Source organism: Neocloeon triangulifer, unplaced genomic scaffold, assembly GCF_031216515.1.
Source record: "Neocloeon triangulifer isolate White Clay Creek 2 clone unplaced genomic scaffold, ASM3121651v1 ptg000015l, whole genome shotgun sequence".
NCBI classification, from domain to species: domain Eukaryota; kingdom Metazoa; phylum Arthropoda; class Insecta; order Ephemeroptera; family Baetidae; genus Neocloeon; species Neocloeon triangulifer.
Genome location: NW_026775557.1, coordinates 706,670 through 722,395, shown reverse-complemented (window position 1 = coordinate 722,395; position 15,726 = coordinate 706,670). Strand labels below are relative to the sequence as shown.

The 15,726-nt window shown below is 39.7% G+C and overlaps 3 protein-coding genes across 4 annotated transcripts; 2 read left to right on the top strand and 1 right to left on the bottom strand.

Moving 5' to 3' along the window:
• Positions 1–5,550: 5,550 nt before the first annotated feature.
• On the top strand, positions 5,551–9,290 carry LOC132202684 (V-type proton ATPase subunit H). 2 transcript variants are annotated; one of them, XM_059629757.1, is made up of 11 exons: positions 5,551–5,737; positions 5,904–5,985; positions 6,051–6,243; positions 6,297–6,515; positions 7,166–7,270; positions 7,382–7,587; positions 7,856–7,940; positions 7,996–8,174; positions 8,230–8,457; positions 8,514–8,627; positions 8,815–9,290. In XM_059629757.1, exons 1-11 carry the CDS (start codon positions 5,677–5,679, stop codon positions 8,873–8,875), a joined length of 1,533 nt encoding a protein of 510 aa, XP_059485740.1. In that variant the 5' UTR covers positions 5,551–5,676; the 3' UTR covers positions 8,876–9,290. The 2 variants fall into 2 exon arrangements, with proteins under 2 accessions (XP_059485740.1, XP_059485741.1); XM_059629758.1 differs by lacking the exon at positions 7,166–7,270 and having other exon boundaries at positions 5,552–5,737.
• Positions 9,291–9,439: 149 nt separating this feature from the next.
• Positions 9,440–11,441, top strand: LOC132202689 (uncharacterized). Its single transcript, XM_059629768.1, has 8 exons — positions 9,440–9,524; positions 9,580–9,628; positions 9,690–9,778; positions 9,832–9,856; positions 9,910–9,971; positions 10,025–10,130; positions 10,579–10,726; positions 10,787–11,441. The coding sequence occupies exons 1-8, from the start codon at positions 9,480–9,482 to the stop codon at positions 10,908–10,910; spliced, it is 648 nt and encodes a 215-aa protein (XP_059485751.1). The 5' UTR covers positions 9,440–9,479; the 3' UTR covers positions 10,911–11,441.
• Positions 11,442–12,909: 1,468 nt separating this feature from the next.
• LOC132202605 (trypsin, alkaline C-like) lies at positions 12,910–15,447 on the bottom strand. The gene is made up of 5 exons (XM_059629611.1): positions 15,226–15,447; positions 14,100–14,278; positions 13,864–14,024; positions 13,157–13,410; positions 12,910–13,080 (listed from the first exon to the last, which is right to left on the bottom strand). Exons 1-5 carry the CDS (start codon positions 15,292–15,294, stop codon positions 12,910–12,912), a joined length of 834 nt encoding a protein of 277 aa, XP_059485594.1. The 5' UTR covers positions 15,295–15,447.
• Positions 15,448–15,726: the final 279 nt, after the last annotated feature.

Below are 15,726 nucleotides of genomic sequence, written 5' to 3'. Positions count from 1 at the left end.
TGCACGGTTTATGGAGCCACGCGTTACGTTAGTTGAATCCCGATGCGATAATGTTTCTATCCAAGCAGCGGATCCTGCAGCCAGAGGGAGGAGCCAAATCGCCGCAGATCAGATCAGCCTTGCAGAGAGATAGAGTCACCGGGGGACTTCGAACTTCGAGAGCATCCAGCGTTGGAGCACCGCAGATCTTCCGTCGAGAAGAAAAGCCGCCTCGTAGGGAGGTGCAAAAGAGCCTCCAGATCTTCTCCGGCGGCAGATAGAGCAGCGGGAAAGATCGGCGCCCCAAAAGGAGTGAGCTGTTGGCAGTTGAAGCAGCAGATAAAGCGCAGCGGGACTTAGAAAATTCTGCGTGCAGCTTTTTCGAATCCAGCGGCCGGAGAACTCCGTCCCGCAGAGGGATAGAGCCGGCCCAACGCGCCTAGAGTTCAGCTAGAGTCTCCGGACCATCCTGACAAGTGTGTCCTGGAGAGAGGAGTTGGGGAGTGAGCGTGAGGGATCGTGGGAATAATGTCCGCCGAGCCCCCCGAATGCGTGGCGGCGTGCGCGACGCGATGAGAGCGAGCGCGAACGGATCAAGTGGTGTCAGAAGTGGGATTTGAAAAAACTTCTCGCGAGCATCCGTCAGCAAATTGAGCTAACTTCTGAAGCACTTCTGACACGGATCAAGTGGTGTCAGAAGTGGGATTTGAAGCAGAGCTGCCCACGAGCATCCCCTCAGCCTGAGCTGACTTTTGAAGCACTTCTGACACGGATCAAGTGGTGTCAGAAGTGGGATTTGAAGCAGAGCTGCCCACGAGCATCCCCTCAGCCTGAGCTGACTTTTGAAGCACTTCTGACACGGATCAAGTGGTGTCAGAAGTGGGATTTGAAAAAACTTCTCGCGAGCATCCGTCAGCAAATTGAGCTAACTTCTGAAGCACTTCTGACACGGATCAAGTGGTGTCAGAAGTGGGATTGCTCCAGCTTTGAATGAACCTCACTCAGACAGGAAAAATACATCACCCACTTAACTTCCAGAGAAATTCTAAGTCCCAGGAAAAAAAATCACACCGTGAAGCTTTCGAGATCTTCAGCTTCAAGACCTTCAAGGATCTTCAGAGTTGCTCTACAGATAGGATAATCTGCGAACTTCAAAGAGGAAGTCTTTGAGATTGAGTATGAAAGGGACTGCGCAACCCTTAAGTGCGAAGATCTTCAAAATTCCTTAAACTGCAAGAGATGCTACGAGTCGCAGAGCAACTTCAGATATAGCTAACGACATGCAAGATCAAAATTAATCAAGAGAACTTCAACAGCACTATTAGAGCTAAAATCTTCAATCAACAGAGAGCTTCTTCGTTTAGAAGCATCCCGAAGGAAATTACTGAGAAAGTACATTTCAACGCAGATTTGAGCCTCAGCACCAAATATTAGCAGATTCAGCTTAAAGGTGACTGAATTAAGTTCAGGTTGCGAAAGTCAACTCTACAAGGAAAACAGGCGAAACATCAGTGAAATCTTCAGATATCAAAGAGCACAGAAGTTTAGTTAGCAAGTGAACCGAACGCAGAAATACGAAACACCATCAAGGAGAACTCAGAAGCCGAGAAGCAATAATCAGTGATCTTATGAGGGAGGAACTTTGTTTGACGGAAACCCCGGCTGGCCCAGGATCTTGAATGTTTTGACAACCGGTCCGCGGTGGATCTGAAGCAGGAATGGTTTAGATCTTCATTGCAGGACGGCAGAACTATTCATGCGGGACAGATGGGTGCCGATGGTCATGCAGAGGGAGGCCTGAGAAAGATTAGAGAGTTGGAGTAACCTCAGATGCAGCGTTTTGAGCATCAAAGCAGAACTGTCTGCCAACCAACTAGAGTAGCTTCAAATAATGCAAGAGTTTGCCAACGAAGTGTTCAGCTTGTGAATTGATGTGCTAAGATGTGCCGGTAGAGCATAGAGTTAACTTCGGGAGGAAGTTGCTATAGAACGAATTAAATCAACTTCAGAGAATATATCAACTGCCAAGAGTTTTTAGATTGTGCCGTAAGTTTTAAAGCTTTTAGAACATTAGAGTTTTATCGTTTTATTCATCACAGCTCGGGAGAGCTGCATCGAGGAACATCCGTCGTGGGACAGTCATCAGGGAATCTTCCATCGTGGGAAATTCAACGAGTCTGACAATCCTGAGTTTTGCAAGTCGTGATTTTTGAGCAGAGTTTTGCGCTTCAAGTGAATCAACAGGATTTTGAAGCAGCAGAGATGAAGGTTCGAGCCAGTCGTTCAGCACTTATGATCGCGGGGAGTTATCTCTTCTCGATTGTGCTTTTGCCAGTTAGCTGGTTAAGGACGACTTGTGTTTTCGGCCACTCTATTCAAGTGCGCAGCTCAGTGATAAGTCAGGGAGGAAGTTTTGCTGTCCTTTTCGTCCGAGATCTTCAGAAGACGTGAGGTTGTATTTCGCACCAGGGTACCAAATTTGAAGAGAAGTGGTGGAAGATGAAGAGTTTACTAAGAGTCGTCAAGCAGAGTCGGCGAGAGGAAGAGTTGACGCTGAAGAGTCATCATGATGAGCGCTCAAGAAAGAATTACTTCAGAGAGAGAGATATGAATATGAATAATGAAGAAAATTTAAGGATCCAGATATATAAAGATATAATATGAACATGAAGAGTTCAGATGCCTGGTACCAGAGGTGAAGATAGAAGAAGTTTCTGCGCAACCCTGGAGGCTGGAGGAGAAGTCTCCAGAAGAAGTTAGTGAAGTCTAAGAGAGAGAAGTCGTGCAGACGTGCACGGGCGCGCCAAATAGTGAAGAGAGAGAGAAAATCATGATCATGTTAAGAGATATGCTTCAGGAGGTTGCGGGATATTTTTGAAGAGTTAGCCAGGGCCGTGGAGAGTCCTGAGCGTTTTGGGAAGTAGCCCGCCGACAATGTGCGAAGTCAACCGTCTATCTGTAGTAACCCAATTTATGCGAATCAACCGAATATGTGTCTACCAGATCAAGTCAAGATTTAGTCAACCACCGATTTGTGTCCATCATGTTTGAGCTAGTCATCTCCCGAGTGGAGTTTTAGCCGTTTTAATGTGTGCTTTTAAGTTTTATTCGAGCCTCAGTGTTCACGTAGTCTAAGTTTTTTATTTTTCCAAGAAGAAGCACGAAGCCCGGGGGGGAGCCTATCAGCCTGAAGAGTTTGTCAACCACCACCAGAGATCTTCAAGAGCTTTAAGATGCGCTAGAGGAGCTAGTGAAATGCTAAGCTCGGAAGGGAGGATTTGATTCACCATCTTTATTGTTTATTGTTGTTCCTCGCTTAAGCATTTTGTTTATTTATCATCAGAGCCGCGATTTTGTTTGCCGAGGATTTAGCTTTGTTTTCATGCCCAGCTGATGTGTTGGCTGCAGCGGAAGAGGGGCGCTCTGTGCGCCGGCGCCAGCAGCGAGAGAGAAGGAGTGGGAAGAGAAAGTTAGTTCCGCTGATTTTTACCCTGGCCTTTCTTATGCAGGCGAGTGGCGACGTGTCGCGGGCGCTGCGGCTTCGGCCAGCCCCCTGGAGTTTGGGCGGCCAATCAGAGTGCGGCAAGAGGGGAGTGTGATCATCTCCTATGCCTTAAGCATTGGAAAGTTCGAGAACCTTCTAGAAGAAAGGTGGAGTTAGGGGTCTCCGATTTCCCGAGATCGTCGATGTATGCAAATGAGAAGAAATGATATAAAAACCCGAGCCGCTCGGTAAGCGGCGCACTCTTTGCTCCGGCTCCTTCGGGAGCGGGGAGCGGAGACCCCCGGCGGCCCGCAAGGGCTGCCACCAGGCTGACCTGCGGGTCAGGCTGAGGAGGGCAGCCGGAGGCTATGCCGGTTTCCCTACTCAGTCTGGCTGCAGCAAACGCTGGCTCTGTAAACCTGTGCACGGTTTATGGAGCCACGCGTTACGTTAGTTGAATCCCGATGCGATAATGTTTCTATCCAAGCAGCGGATCCTGCAGCCAGAGGGAGGAGCCAAATCGCCGCAGATCAGATCAGCCTTGCAGAGAGATAGAGTCACCGGGGGACTTCGAACTTCGAGAGCATCCAGCGTTGGAGCACCGCAGATCTTCCGTCGAGAAGAAAAGCCGCCTCGTAGGGAGGTGCAAAAGAGCCTCCAGATCTTCTCCGGCGGCAGATAGAGCAGCGGGAAAGATCGGCGCCCCAAAAGGAGTGAGCTGTTGGCAGTTGAAGCAGCAGATAAAGCGCAGCGGGACTTAGAAAATTCTGCGTGCAGCTTTTTCGAATCCAGCGGCCGGAGAACTCCGTCCCGCAGAGGGATAGAGCCGGCCCAACGCGCCTAGAGTTCAGCTAGAGTCTCCGGACCATCCTGACAAGTGTGTCCTGGAGAGAGGAGTTGGGGAGTGAGCGTGAGGGATCGTGGGAATAATGTCCGCCGAGCCCCCCGAATGCGTGGCGGCGTGCGCGACGCGATGAGAGCGAGCGCGAACGGATCAACGTAGTAAACTTCAAGACTTGTTGGGATTCTGTTATAATTTATAAATATTCATAATTCATACATAAATATGTATAAGGTAAATTATTAATTAATGAAAAATAAATGTATATAGTTTACACAAAATGTCAATTCGTCAATAATTGAGTTTTCAGTTTTGAACGATACCAGCAGGATACTAGAAAGATACATTGTTCCATACATAAAAAATTATCTCACAATCAGTTTGGTATTTCCCTAATTGCTATATAATTTGAAAAAATGTTTTAAGGAGACCATAATTTGTGAATTTTGATTAATTCATGGACTAAAAAAATTTTAATTTAATCAGAATGTATTATTCTACTAATTTTAAGCCCTTCCTTATTTTTAAATGTACTTTCAAGTTAATATAAAATGATGATAATGATGAATTAATTTTTTTTATGATGCATTATTATATTATTAACATAAAAACCATAATAATTAGTCAATAACTTGCTATACACATAAGATTTTTATTTTTCATACTATTTTATGTATGCAAAATTGAAAAAAGGTAAATTATTATTTAAGATTAGAGTTTTCCAGTATGTATAAGAAAACTGGAAAATTTGCAAATTTTTTATTAATATTCTTTTATTTAATACGTTTGTAACGTGTTTTTTACCTTTTATAGGAATCAATAGGAATATTGCAATTTTTGCACCATGCTGTAATTTTCATTATAATATTACAATTCAACAACGTTTTTTTTCACATAAAGCAAATTAAGCAAAATAGTTTACCTCTTCCTTGAATATTTATTTGTAAACGTTAAATATTATCAAAAAATTTACAATTATTTACGCTCTAATCTTCATTAGCACCACTCTCGCGCCAAAGGCAGCACCACTGCCTTGACTTTAGCTCAATCAGGCTTGCAATAATTTTATTTCTTGTCAGCCTAAATTTTGACTATAATATGCATCATAATCTGCAAAAAAAATTGTTTTGGACCTGAATATAAAAATTTTATTTCATTTGGTTGATTTTGGTTTAATTTTATATTTTACTAATATCATTGGCTGACAGGAAATATTTTTTATGTTGGCAATGAATCACGCAAATTTTGATTGAACCACGCCCCCATTTTCTCAGCTGCAACCAAAAAATCAATCGCCAGCCACCGAGAAGCAATTTTTCCAAAGTTGAATCGAATTTGAGTTTTCGGGTCGCACCGAAAGTGACAATTGAGTATGTCGACAAACATTTCATCGGCGGGTGGGGTGCTGCCTCCTCTCCCGGACGAGAAAATTGGTAAAAAGCACTCCCATCTGTTAAGAAATTTTAAATTTTGCAGGCGATTTAAATATAAATCATACCGTTTTGTTGCGATTAAAAAAAAAAACTCAAGATTTACATGCAGAAGAATTTGCGTAGCTTTTGAAGAGTTGTAAGTTTAAAAATGGTTTCATTTTCATAGACATGTTAGCGGCAACCAGCGTACTCCAGCAGCAGGCAGCTGAAATTCGCCAGCAACGGGTAAATTGGCAGTCCTATCAGCAGTATGTTTTGACTTCTTTTGAAATAATTGCATAACTTCTTAAAATTGATTATTTTCCTTTTGAAGGTCTCAAATGATTTCCAACGAGGACTACACCTTCATCGTTGCCCTTGACAATGCCACCGACGGAAAAGCCAGGGAGCAGCTGCTGAAGAGCCAAAGGGCTCAGTGTGCCAAGACCTTCCTCAGCCTCCTTGGTCATGTGTCCAAAGACCAGACCATCCAGTACATCCTTGTCATGCTTGATGATTTGCTGCAGGTGTGATTTTGAAAACGTTAAACATTTTCAAAAGTTAATTCAAATAACTTTAGGAGGATCGCACCCGGGTTGAGATTTTCCGAGAACACTCTGCTCGCAAACGAGAGTCACTCTGGAGTCCATTTCTCAACATGCTGAACAGACCTGACGGTTTCATTGTCAACATGACCTCCAGGATTGTGGCCAAACTGGCTTGCTGGAGTGTCGACCCCATGGAGCGCTCCGACCTGCAGTTCTATCTCACATGGCTGAAGGATGAACTTCAGAAGCAGGTGAATAATTTTCTAAACTTATTGCAGGTTGATTGCTTGAATTAGGAAAATGCACGGAATGTCAATTTACAGTTGACGGGATACTTGCATATCAATGATCTTTTCAATAGGGGTTTAGAATTGTTACAACCATTGAGCATTTTAAATTGAAGAAGCGCAGTTTCATTATTTACGGAATAAATTTGAAGATTTTTTTGAATGATTGTATGAAACTTGATCAAATGTTTTTTTTTTTTAATAAAATTACTTCGTCTTAATAAGTTTAATAAATGTTACAATGTATGTATGACTATAAAAGAAATTTAAATCAATCAAATTACTAACAATATAAATCTTCATAAATGAATTAAATACTAAATTCTCAAATAAAATATAAGATTTTATTAGAAATTACGGGAAATTATGTCAAATGTCAAGTTTCTAATAGTTTGCACTCTTATATTGTAATAATTATATTAGATAATGTATCACTAAACTATAATCATACCTTCCCTTCTTTCTGAAGTAAGCTGGTCTGTAGCTGTGGCAAATATTATCATTTTGGTGCATGTAGAGGAACTTTGGTTGGAGATATTATAGCGCGCTGGTGTAACTAACGTTGGGATGCGTGTTTCCAAGCATTTTCTTTCTAATCCCTGATTTTTGGCCAGAGTGACAATGTTACGGAATTGATCTTGTCCGATGAGAATATCGACCTAGCGCCCAGCAGCGATGAGTACATGTCTCACGATGCCGTCGGCCATGAGATTACTTTGGTTTGCCCTAGAATAGGCATCTAGCTAGCAATTTGAAATTTATACAGCATGCACTTGACCGATGATTGTAATTTGTGAGTTGCAAATTAAAATTTGTGTTCAATTTTTTAGAACAACGATTACATCCAGAGTGTGGCCAGGTGTCTGCAAATGCTGCTGCGTCACGACGAGTACCGCAAGGCCTTCATTGCTGTGGATGGCCTCTCCACCCTTTTGTCTGTGCTGTCCGCTCGCCAGAACTTCCAAATTCAGTACCAGCTCATCTTCTGTCTTTGGGTCCTCACTTTCAACCCTGAATTGGCTGGACGAATGAACAGGTGAGTTATTTTTAAAGCATAATTATATCTATGTCACTAATTGAAATTCCATTATTCTCAATAATGATTTTTTCTTTAAACAATAAATAAACATAGGGTAATACAAAATTTAATAAATATTTTTCCTTTAAATTTTTAGCTGTCATAATTTTCTCCCAAAACATGTTTTTTCCCTGTTTTTCCTTAATTTTCTTAAAATTTATTAGTGCTCTATTATAAGAAATGCTACATTCTGTAACAAACTCTAAGTTATTTCACCTCCTATTAGATACAACGTCATTCCAATCTTGGCTGATATCCTGAGTGACTCAGTGAAAGAAAAAGTTACCCGCATCATCCTGGCAGTTTACAGAGTAAGTCTTCACTACAAAGCTAAATCATAACTAATTTACTTTTGATTGAAAACAGAACTTGATCGAAAAGCCCGAGGAGAATTTAATTGCAAAGGAGAACTGTGTAGCTATGGTTCACTGCAAGGTACTGAAACAGCTGAGCATTCTGGAGCAGCGCAAGTTTGATGACGAGGACATTGCTTCGGACATCGAGTTTCTGAATGAGAAACTGCACAATTCTGTCCAAGATTTGAGGTAATTTTCTTTTGAAAAAATTCTAAGGGAACCAATATTAAACTTGACTGTTCAGCTCTTTTGACGAGTATGCAACCGAGCTGAAGTCTGGCAGACTCGAGTGGAGTCCCGTGCACAAGTCTGCCAAATTCTGGCGTGAAAATGCTGGCCGTCTCAACGAGAAGAACCACGAGTTGCTTCACATCCTGATCAAAATCTTGGAAACCAGTCGTGACCCATTGAAGCTGAGTGTTGCCAGTTTCGACATTGGCGAATATGTCAGACATTACCCGAGAGGCAAAAAGTATGGAATAAATTTATTTTTTATTGGGCGGATTTGTTATAATTGGAATTTTGCAGTGTCATTGAGCAGCTTGGAGCTAAACAGCTTGTGATGCAGCTTCTGGGCCACGAGGACTACAACGTTCGCTACGAAGCCCTCCTGGCCGTTCAAAAACTGATGGTCCACAACTGGTGAGTACAGCCAATCCTAACTTCTTAACTGTGTAGTTAGTCTTTTCATTTTATTTCCAGCAAGCTATTTAATTTTCTCCGAGACTAAGCGTATGCAAAGTTTTTATATTCAATATTTTGATTTAATTAAAAAAAAAAAACGATTTGGTTCTGTTTGTCAATAACAAGGAATTTAATTCGGTTTTAGGGAGTACCTGGGTAAACAATTGGAGAAAGAACAAGGGCAGTCTGGAGGAGTAAAGTCGTAAGGGGACTGATGACGCACTGTAAACATCCATCAGTATTGGTGTAGAAAAGTTATTTACCATATCTTTAAGCGTTAATTGGTTCACACTGTTTAAAATTACCACTTCTGGTGCCATTCAGCCCTGATTATGTAAATACGTGTGTAAACGAAGTATATCGGAACAAACAAACTGTACAATAATTATGTATGCATCATGTAAATGTTGTTGATAACCAAGGCATTCCAATTTTGAGCAATGTGATCACGTAAAATTTGTTTCAGCCGGATTTGCGGTTTAGAAAGTTTATTATGAGTTATTTCTAAATGAGATATAATATTAGTCATGTGTTGTGGTGCATAAAATGGAAATGTGTAAAAGTTAGCTAATTCTGTCTAATAAGTTGAACATGCATTAAAGCAATAATATAAAAATGCAAGATGCTCGTTTCTTAATTATAGGCAAATCAACTTCAACTAATTATAAAAAAATTATTTAAATATAATTTTAGAAAAAAAAAATCTTTTTTATGAAGTGGATGCCAGCGCCATTCGTTTTCATTTCCTCTCGCTAGAAACTAGAAACGCCAGCGGATGTGTGTTGATGCAGAACGTGGCTACTCCGTGAAATGAAAGCTTTGGTTTATTTGCTTTTTATCTCCTTCTCGTCGCTGGTACGAATTTTCACACTCCTTACTTAACAAACGAAATTTCATCTTACACATTTAGATAAGCGCACAAATGCCATGGGAAATACCATCGTTACCAGAAGATTCTGGTAAAACTCATCTGAAATTTAACACAACATTTTTAGTTTGATTCGTCCATTTCATATATAGACGAGGATGTAAATCGAAACGAATTTGAATGCTACGCCAAGTGCTTCAACGTCTTCCCGAGCACAACCGCCAAAGAAAATAACAACACTGTAAACTCAAATAATTAAGGCAATTTTCATTTTATGACGTTGTAATTATATAGATAACAAAATCATGCGAAAGGAAAGGTATATTTTTTTGCCAACATTTTTAGTGGGGTTTGATGCTTGAATTTTTACAGTGGGGGACATGCGGCTGCTCCGAGTAGCGGCGACGCGAATGTATATTTCGAAAATGGCAAAGGTGCGGACGTTTTTACAGCTTAATTAGCGGCGTAACTCACTTTTATTAGTCAGACCTGGTACCAAGCCTACCACTTCTGCCGCAAATACGGCATGAACCTGGCTCCGATTTTAAACCCACAAGCCGAAAGTGCTTTCACTCGTCTCATCGTTAAACATGGTACTAAAAACATAAATTGAAATCTCAAAATCGTGTTTCTATGTCAACTTGGGGGGCTGATAAAGTATATAAACCAATTTCAACAGAAACTTGAAATTTGATATAATTATGCAATTAGCGTTCAAAGAACTAAAAAAGCTATTTGTGTGCACAATTAATATGTGATGTCAAGGTGTTGGTGTCTCCTTTCTCCCAATTAATTACTGCAACGCCAATTAGTTGAGAGTCAATCTGATGAAGCCATTTTTCCACATCCCTTCAGTGTTCATCCGACCACTGGAGGGTTTGCTGCTTTCAACTTTATCAGTGCAGCCTGCCGTTTTAAGGTAGGACGGTGAAATTTCTTTATTTCAGCCAAATTTTCTCCTCTTAAATGGGTCCATTTTGACAAAGAAGCACGAGTTTGCGACTGTTTTAAATGTGAAAAAGTCTAATTTAAATGGAAAAGGACAAGACGGAGAAGGGTTTTGGATGGGAGCGACCGATATGGCGCAAGACGGCAGATTTTACTGGATGGTCGGAGGATACGATTTTGACAAAAACAGCATTAAGCTGGTGAACGCCAACGACAAAAGCGGTGACTGCGTTGAATTAAGGTTGAATACAAGTTGAGAAAAGGATTTTCCCAAATATCCCGTTTTTGGAATGGATTTCAGGATTGTGGAAAGGGCTGAAATTGAGGAGACGGAATGGGCAAAGTCGGACTGCATGATCCCTAAACGATTTGCTTGCAGCTTCCCGACAGCTTGCATCGTGCAAAACGGAACATCAAGCACTTAGATTATTAAATTACTTAATTTATTTGTTGCTTTCATGTTGAAATACTTGAAAATTGGGAAATTTAATTAAGCTCACCTTTACGATAAAAAAATATTTCAATTTTGTTCAAACCATTTCCTTCGTTTTTATATTTTATTTCGTCCTGAAAAAGAGACATAAATATATTACAAATAGTATTTTTTTTCAATTGATTTAATAATAATTATCTGTGGAGCGAATTTTACCACACCAGGAGACGCTGCTCTGCTAGTTTTGTATAGTCACTGAGTGTGACAGAGTCAGCAAAAATTCGCGACACCCCTCTTGAAAGAGAACATTGCTGTGGCCATGCAATTAACAATAAAAAGACGTTCAGGGGCAAACGCGAAATATGAAATGAGAAAAGTGCTGATGCTAGAGCTTCGCAAGATTTTTCGCCCTCGCCTCTGAACCCTTTGTGGCCAGCCGAAATGGGCGGTCATTGCTGCTTGTTCTACGTGACCCACATCTCGAGAGCCTCATATTCGCCACTCGTTTCCCATCCAACAATATAAGAAGAGTTTTTATTTGAGAATTTAGAAGAATTGAAAATATACATTATCGTTTAAAATAATTAAATGCTCATTTTGCTCCCGGAGATTGTACAAAGTATTTCATCCACTATCCTTACATATAAGATTGGTTAATTATTTTCACAGTGAATTAGTTTTTTATAAAAAATTGTTTTAAAGTAAATTTCAATTGAATTGATGCAGTTTTTCTTGTTAATATTCAAAGCAAAAACAAAATAAAACGTCATGAATTTTGTTTCATGAAATAGCGACGAAAAAATTTCAAACCTTAACTATAAAGTAAAAAACTAAGGGAAAAGTAAAATTTACTCCATTCATATACCAAATTTTCCCATGACAGTGTCGCGCTAAAAACAACCCTATAACCAGGATATTTGTGACCCTTGCCCTCTTTTTCGGTTTTCTGAGTGGCTGACACAGGCGGAACCAAATGAAATGTTGCCGGTTTGTTTCGCTCTCGCGTCCGGGGGCAAAAGGGTGTTGTTGGAAATTAGGCTGCGCGTATGCTGTGTGTTCGTGGCGGGGCGAATTGTGGTTGCGCATTTCACTGAAAATTTGCATACGCACTAAATAAATCCACTCGATATGACTCACGTGTGCCCTCGTGTACTGACGATGGACGGGCACAGACCCCGGTGAACAGCACCGGCCTAAGAACTTTCGGCCTGTGGCTCTATCCATTGTGTGGTTTTGCCTCTGCAGCAGCTCCATCCCTTAATTCTCGACATCTCATTTAAGTTTCTTAAACTCACCAGTGCAGCGCATGAGGATCAAACAAGTACGTTCCTCCTTGTATTTCCTTCAAATTTATAATTAAAAGTTTGCAATTTTTTAATATAAATTTGTGATTTAATTAATAAAAAGTATTTTGATATTTTTGTAGAGATACTAGAGATCAATATATCGAAGCGGCATGACGTAACGATGAATGATTTTCCTTTTAATCTACTGAGTGACTCTCTTCCTTTAAATAAATCTAATCACTTTTTCTGCATTATTTTCTTCTAAAATTGAAGGAAAGGATAAGAAATCCTGTTACAAAAACATGCTTATCTCCTTTGGCTGGCAGAAAATAATATTTTTTTTTGGAATCAAGTTTGGAAACGTCCCTAAAGATAAAACGTGACACCCTTACGGCGCTTTGTACCACTGGCGGTTTTTTATGATGTATAACCCCGTCGAGTATTGATCATTGGGCAAAGGCATTTTCGTGCCAGCAGAATAACGGAAAGTTGCGAGTGCTTGGAAGGAACTCAATAACAACGTGGTAGGTTAGAGATTTATTCACTAATGGTACTTTTGCAACAATCTGAAATCCTTTCTTTGAGATCAAGTATTTAAAATATTTATCAAATAAAACTATCCGACTCTTTACAATTGAAAGCTATTTAATTTAACACGAATTTCATAAATTTTTTTACAATAATTAATTAATTTAATTGCAATTCTTACGAATCAAACCTTTTAGCCACTTTCCTGATCCAAGCAAAGTAAGGCCCGACCCTGGTGTAGCTTGTTGGGTACGCGTAAGGACATAATTGGTACTCACTCAGAATGCCAACCAGAGTGAATAGAGAGTCGCCTTGAAACTTGTAAAGCACTGGTCCACCTGCGTCCCCCTGACAAGATTAATTGTTTTCATTGATTGCACTGGCAGAAATATAAATAAATTTGATAATGGTTTTAGAAACGTACATAACAAAAGCCTTTTGTGCCAATATTGTTGCCTAAATCGGTTCCCAGGCACGAGGTCATTGCGGGATAAGTGACGTGGATAGCAATCGTCTTGTCCTTGCATACTCTTCTTGGTATTTGCACCATGTCCACCTCGTTGATAGTGGTTTGGATTGTGGCACTGCTGTCTGTCGAACCCCAACCGATCGTCCGCATTGTAAATCTGTCCAGATGGACCGACGATATCTTTGTTATTCTCACGGGCGACACAGTTCCTTAAGTAAATCCTCTTATTAAAAAAAACCGATTATATTTTTAACGCGTTTAAAACAATATAATTTTTATCATTGTGTAAATTACTATAAATCAATGATGAAGAAGCAATTCTTATAATTTCCAATGTTTCTTTCTCTCTTGAATAAGTTCAATTTAATTTCTTTGTTGGTTTTAATTTGTCTATTTACAAATAAAGACAAAAAAAATTAGAACCCAATAAATAGCAATTTGCAACTATTAATATACTCTGACCCTGAACTTTAAAGTACTTCTTTTCATTTTATCATACAGGCTATGTAAATTAACGGCGTGAAATTTAAAGCCTCTTGAATACTTATTTACAGCCAAATTTTGATTTCTTTTGGTTGCTTTTAGAATATAATTTTTTTTTAATTGAATGATATAAAATGAATATTAAAAAAATTCCGAATATTCAGAATTGTTCGTTTTACCAGTGAAAAGCCGTAATGGCCTTACGAGTCTCACTATTGCAATATCGTTTATTTGGAAATTGCGCCGGTAGCTGGGGTGAATAAGCGCGTGGCCGTACGAGATCTGCGCTGCCGGGTCCGTCGGATCTGAAACGCCCGCGATCACCTTGATCGATGGCGTTCTGAAAGAAAGAAAAAACAACGCCTCTTGAATTTAAACCGACGGTCCTCTCCTTCCTTTATGCTAAACTCATTACAATATAACGCACTGAGCGGCGGTGAGGACGTGGTTGTCGTTGAGAATCGCGCCGCCACACGGTCGCTTCAAATCAGTGCCCTCCACCAAAGACTCAACGTAGACTAGAAAGGGGTACTGGTCTATGGTGGTCGTGGTTCCGCCAAGAATCCGTCCTTGGTTGTTTCTTTTTGTACCATTCTGAAATTGCAATTTCAAGTTCATAATTTTTATGTGGGATAATTTAAAAAAAATGTATATAGAAATATATAACTTTGTTTGTTTAATGTAATTTATTTATTATTAATCTTTCTCTCACAATTTTAGTGCAGTTTGCTTCAATTGGAATATTATTGATTTTATTTCCAACGAATGGTTAATATCTTTTATACATAGTATCAGTAATCAAATAGCCGCAATCACGATGACCACTCATTGCAACAAGATTTTCTAACGAGCTTCTGATTTCTGATTATCTTTTTAAATATTTAATTATTTATTAAAATTTTGGTCGTCACTACTTATAAATATTTTTGGTGTTAAATTCTCAGGAAAATTATAGAGCAGGGCTTCGTTTATTTTTGTTACTTTCAGCTATTAGCGGGGAAAAAATCGAGAAAAATCCACTTTAATTCCTCTTTGTTAATCTTTCTTCTATTCTTCTGCTTTAAATAGGCTGCAATGATGAAAATAGTTACCTCCAGAATTAAAGTAATTGATTAAGGTCCATATAATTGCACACTGATCACGGTAATTACCCATTTAAATAACTGTAAAAATTATTTCATTTAGTTTTGTCACCAATCAATGTCGTAAATTGTGGTTTTTGATTCTATACAATTATAACATGGAACCTTAGCACTCTCATCAGAAAAAGTTCATGGAGAAAATACTAAAATTAAGACGGTTTGTTACAAGTTTCATATCCATCAAGCGAAAGCCTTATCTCAACTTGTAATAAAAAAAAATCGCGGACTTGTACAATAATACGTTTTTGCTTGAGCGATTATAGGCGTGGTACCGCTAAAAATGCTAATGATCCCATCTTGAATTAAATTGAAGACGCCTCTATGCCATTAATATTAATGCGAGTATGATAGGCGCTCTCGATTAAAGCTCATTTAGAAATTAAAAAAAAAGCAAACTACCATCTCAGCAGTGGCCACTCCGGCAATTAGTATGATGATGAAGACGGTCCCTTTGGCGATTCGAGCCATTTGGACGGCAATATTCAGCTCTCCTAGACTCCAACGAATTTTGAACCGACGTACGATAAATCACCCGGACAGCAGGATACGCACAAGATTTTAATTTGCCTCCCAGAGACAAACGAGTTTTGTGCCGAGTCGCGTGGAGAAGAGCATCGACCTTTTTAGTGGTCCATTGCATCACACGAAATTCGGCACCTACCTCATAGAGATTTTGGGAATCACTCGCGCCGATTGGAATGCGTCAGGGCCAAACTCGTTCTCGTCTGGGTGGGATTAATTTATTGATTTTCTTTTATTATTATACCTGAAGGCGCGGTCGGACATGAATTAATTTAAACCTCTTCACTTTATTTTTATTTTATGCTAATTGCAAGAGCAGTAAAATAATTTCCGCGTCAGAATTTTCTGAATCTGTTTTATTGCAAAGCAGGAGAGATT